The sequence below is a fragment of the Polyodon spathula genome, unplaced genomic scaffold (assembly GCF_017654505.1).
Source record: "Polyodon spathula isolate WHYD16114869_AA unplaced genomic scaffold, ASM1765450v1 scaffolds_885, whole genome shotgun sequence".
NCBI lineage: Eukaryota > Metazoa > Chordata > Actinopteri > Acipenseriformes > Polyodontidae > Polyodon > Polyodon spathula.
The window spans coordinates 1-5,091 of record NW_024472372.1 but is presented as its reverse complement, the minus strand read 5'-3'; the positions used below and the strand labels follow the sequence as shown (position 1 = coordinate 5,091).

Here is a 5,091-nt window from a genome sequence, read left to right as displayed (position 1 = left end):
GCATTGTGGCAGGTAAATTTCACAGAAAACGTGATAGCCATGGGGGAAAAAAAAAATACAGCCTTACTCACGTTATCTTGGGTAAGGTTGTGCTAATCTGGGGCTGTAAAACCAGTGCACACACATTTTGAGCGCTCCTTATAAAAGCAAAAACACTTTGTCATTGAGTTTCAGAAGTTTATTTTCGTGTCTCTAAATTTAGCGTTATTGGATATTTTGGTTTTATTTTGGTTTTCGGGAGTTTTTGATCAGCGTTTTTTTCTCAGTGGTGGTATATGCTGAAAGAAAGTTCTAACATTTGATATGAAAAGTTTCCGCTTGTCTTTCAATGTGATTCAGTCAGCTAGCGAACCAAAGAGAGTGGACTTATGTCTTGCTAATATAATCAGCCCCCCTTCCTTGTGTTCACAGGTGAGGAATCATTATTATTCAGAAGGCCCTTTGCTCCACTAGCCTTCCTTATGATCCTGCCGGGGGGGTCAGAAAGCCCGCAGAGTGCTGGTAGATGGACCGGGGAGGCTGAGGCGGCACGCCGGGAGGTGATGCCCCCCCCCCCCGCCCCCCCCCCCCAAGGAGAGTCAGCAGGCATGTCGACCCCCACATTGGAATTGAACCCAGCTGGTAGCCCCGTTCTGGAGCACATGGAGCCCTCCACCCCTCCCTCCGCTCTGGAAGCGGACCCCAACTCAGCGGGCAGCCCAGGGCTCAGCCCGGACTCCTTCTCGCACGATGCCACCCTGTCTGTGCCAGCCTGCTCCCCCGCCGACTCCGACAGCCTGAGCCCCGATGAGCTGGAGCTGCTGGCCAAGCTGGAGGAGCAGAACAGGTAATACTGAGGGCATCCACTAGAGGGGGTACTGCTGAGGAGTAGAGCAGGTAATACTGAGGGCATCCACTAGAGGGGGCATTGCTGAGGAGCAGAGCTAATACTGAGGGGGTATGAGGAGCAGAGCTGGTAATACTGAGGGCATCCACTAGAGGGGGCACTGCTGAGGAGCAGAGCTGGTAATACTGAGGGGGTAGAGGGGGCGCTGCTGAGGAGCAGAGCTGGTAATACTGAGGGGGTAGAGGGGGCGCTGCTGAGGAGCAGAGCTGGTAATACTGAGGGGGTAGAGGGGGCTCTGCTGAGGAGCAGAGCTGGTAATGCTGAGGGGGTAGAGGGGGCTCTGCTGAGGAGCAGAGCTGGTAATGCTGAGGGGGTAGAGGGGGCTCTGCTGAGGAGCAGAGCTGGTAATGCTGAGGGGGTAGAGGGGGCTCTGCTGAGGAGCAGAGCTGGTAATGCTGAGGGGGTAGAGGGGGCTCTGCTGAGGAGCAGAGCTGGTAATGCTGAGGGGGTAGAGGGGGCTCTGCTGAGGAGCAGAGCTGGTAATGCTGAGGGGGTAGAGGGGGCTCTGCTGAGGAGCAGAGCTGGTAATGCTGAGGGGGTAGAGGGGGCTCTGCTGAGGAGCAGAGCTGGTAATGCTGAGGGGGTAGAGGGGGCACTGCTGAGGAGCAGAGCTGGTAATGCTGAGGGGGTAGAGGGGGCTCTGCTGAGGAGCAGAGCTGGTAATGCTGAGGGGGTAGAGGGGGCACTGCTGAGGAGCAGAGCTGGTAATGCTGAGGGGGTAGAGGGGGCTCTGCTGAGGAGCTGTGTAAGGATGCTGGTTCAAGAAGCTCAATGACTCTGTCTTTCTCTCTGCCTCTCTCTCCCTCCCTCTTTCTCTGTCAGGTTTTAAGAAGCTCAAAGTCTTGGGGTGCTAATTCAAGAAGCTCACTGCCTCTCTCTGTCTCTCTCTCTCTCGCTCAGGTTGCTAGAAGCTGACTCGAAGTCGATGCGCTCAATGAGCGGCTCCCGCAGGAACAGCGGCTCCTCTCTGGTCTCCAGCTCCTCAGCCAGCAGTAACCTGAGCCACCTGGAGGAGGACACCTGGATCCTGTGGGGCCGCATCGTCACCGAGTGGGACGAGTGGAGGCGCAAGAAGGACAAGCTGCTCAAGGTGAGACACGCAGCGTCACAAACACCAAGAGGAACTCCATTCACATAACAAGAGTCATCGGGCTGGTTCTTCACGCTACAGCAGCCAGGACCCCTGTGTCTAGTTTCTAGGTGTGTTTGGTTGCACAGTTGATTTTGTCTATAATATTTGTATATATTTGCCCGTAACTTTGTTGTAATAGAGAGTACTTCTATGGCTAAAAGTTTTGCATCACCTAGAATCATAATAAAAAATACCCTAAATTAACAGAATTTAGATCTTTTATTTAACATCTTGTAATCGAAGAAACTACAAAAAGCTACCGGAAGCCATAATAGCAGTATAGTATTTCATGTTAAATTTCGAAATGTCACATGTTTTGTTAAGTATATGGGGAAAACTACAAAGCGGTATGTAATTCACTATGTTAACATAACATTATTCAGCAGGTTTCGTTCGATTTATGAAGCAAAATGTGTTAATTCTATAGGGTGATATTCCATAGCTGTATGGAGTATGGTGCTGACATAGCTACTTGTCCGATCAATAATTATTGTGCAATCAATAACTGCTCGACACTCAATTGGGCTAATTTTAAGAAATTAACTTAATTAATTCAACTGCGAATATTTCGACCAGAGGTCTGTCTCCAGCTCTGAAAATCTCAAAAGGTATTTCCTTCGATAACCTTCAAATTAAAGGGAAGACACTGAGAAAGACTTTTAGTGGAAACGTTTGTCATTGAATTTATTGTTTCTTTCTTAAGTTAGCACTGTTGAGCGTCTGATAGTTATGGATCGGACAAGTGGACGTGTCAACCAAACACACTTCTCCTGTCTACTTTAACCTGAAGAATCAGACTGAGAATCCCAGCTAAACACAGCAGCTGTCCTGCCTTTCCTGTTTGCGCTCCTTGTTAGTATGCCGTGGGATGAAATGGAAACGACACACACACACACACACACACACACACACACACACAGACGTGTCACGCTTCTGAGTGATGTCCTTCTGAACCGCTGCACCCTCCCCACAGGAACTGATCCGGAAGGGCATCCCGCATCACTTCCGGGCCATCGTGTGGCAGTTGCTAGGCAACGCGACGGACATGCCAGTGAAGAACCAGTACTCCGAGCTGCTGAAGATGTCGTCTCCGTGCGAGAAGCTGATCCGCAGGGACATCGCTCGCACCTACCCCGAGCACGACTTCTTCAAAGGGCAGGACTCCCTGGGGCAGGAGGTGCTCTTCAACGTCATGAAGGTAGAGGGGACCCTCCTAATAACCGGGCATCACAAAAATCAGCAGGCACGGCTGTGCTGGTAATCCAATTTCAAAAGCAGCAGCCAGCCAAATATCGGGTTAGCAGCCGCAGTGTAGGGGCATGCTTGCGTTGATATTGACTAGGAGAAGCGCAAAAGCCAGGGTGCTAAGGTGCACTGCGAATCAGCCTTTTACACTGGCGACGTTCTGAAATACTCGGAGGAGCTAAACAAATTCAAGGACGCACTTGTTAGACTCCAAGTCTGTTCATTTCAAGACACTGAAAAGACTTCTAGTCAAAACATTTTGGCAGATTATTTTGGCATTATGTGCTTGGTTATTGCAAATCTGTCATATGACTAAAACTTGGACACCCCACTAGATCTTAACCTATTTATTTAATTACTTATTTACAGCTTTAACCAAATCGTTTCTCAGCCAGCTCTCACTAAGTCCTTGAACACCTAGCCTATGCTGGGTGTTTCAAGGGTGGTATAGTTTAACATCTCTTGGCTGCTTCAGAGGCAAAAAGCCTCCTGTTGGATAGCAGTTACACCCTTTCCAGGTTTTACTACAAGCTTGATTGTGTGGGTAACAAGCTCAGCTTTGTGATTTATTAAACTCATAGTAAAACCAGGAGTGGATCAGACTGCCACGCAACAGGAGTCTTATTTCCATCTCAGCTGCAGCTTTGTAGATTTTTTTTAGTGGCTGTTTATTAATGTACATGGATGACAGTCCAGGAAAGCGGGCTGGTCTTTTAAAGAGAGCAGATCTCTTGTCATGTCCGATGTTGGAAATGGAATAGCTGTGGTTTCAGTGGGGCTCCCTGTGTGTGCTTGTGTTGCAGGCGTACTCACTGGTGGATAGGGAGGTGGGGTACTGCCAGGGCAGCGCCTTCATCGTGGGGCTGCTTCTCATGCAGGTAAATAAACCTAAATCATTTTACAAAGGAGCGGCACACAATACCAGTTATCATTAGACAGAACACACGTGGCACCTAGTTTTAAACGGGTAATGATCTGTTCCCTCTAATGACAAAGGGAGAAAGCTCAGGCACGGGGATGGGCTGGCGTCAGGAGAGAATTCAGGTAGGCTTGTCTCGCTCGCACTCTCAAGCCTGTCTAGTGTAACTTACCGAACTGCATGTGTGGGAAGCTGAACTTTGTGAGCTCTGCTCCCTCTGTGATGAGGAAACAAACTGACTTCTTGGCGTGAGTTCTGATGATCCAACAAAGAACATTATGCCAGGTCACAATGTCCCTGAGTTTATCAATGCCACTCCCACGACTGCAGCTGAGCGCCAGTGTTCTCTGTTTCCTTTTTATTATTATTATTATTATTATTATTATTATTATTATTATTATTATTATTATTATTATTTATTTCTTAGCAGACACCCTTATCCAGGGCGACTTGCAATTGTTCCAAGTTATCACAGTGCAAAGTATCACATTACAGGTTATCACGTTAAGATAAAAGCAGATATCAAAGTACAATAAAATCAGTTCAAGAAAGACCAAAATAAAGCACACAGTAAGTTTATAAGTAAGAGCAAATTCGACTTCCTTGCAGATGCCGGAGGAGGAGGCGTTCTGCGTGTTCGTCCGCTTGATGCAGGAGTATCGTCTACGAGAGCTCTTCAAACCCAGCATGGCCGAGCTGGGCCTGTGCATCTACCAGTTTGAGTACATGCTGCAGGTAGGGGGCGCTCTCACACACTGCCTTGTCCTGTCCAGTCCATACACAGGTCCTCATTTTTGTAAAGCAGTCGATCAATCAATGCAGTCCCGTCTCTCAGGCATTTGTCAAAGTTGCACAGGCCCTGCTGTTGGGTTACATGTGCAGTACCAGCTATCTTCAATGAAGACTTCT

At 48.5% G+C, this 5,091-nt stretch overlaps 1 protein-coding gene across 1 annotated transcript; it reads left to right on the top strand.

Annotated features, from left to right (window-relative positions):
* Positions 1-584: 584 nt before the first annotated feature.
* Positions 585-5,017, top strand: LOC121309121 (EVI5-like protein; the record flags this gene model as incomplete). The annotated part of the gene is made up of 5 exons (XM_041242013.1): positions 585-826; positions 1,787-1,976; positions 2,992-3,216; positions 4,067-4,141; positions 4,792-5,017. Coding segments are annotated over exons 1-5 (955 nt in total), but the record flags the coding sequence as incomplete, so codon positions are not given.
* Positions 5,018-5,091: the final 74 nt, after the last annotated feature.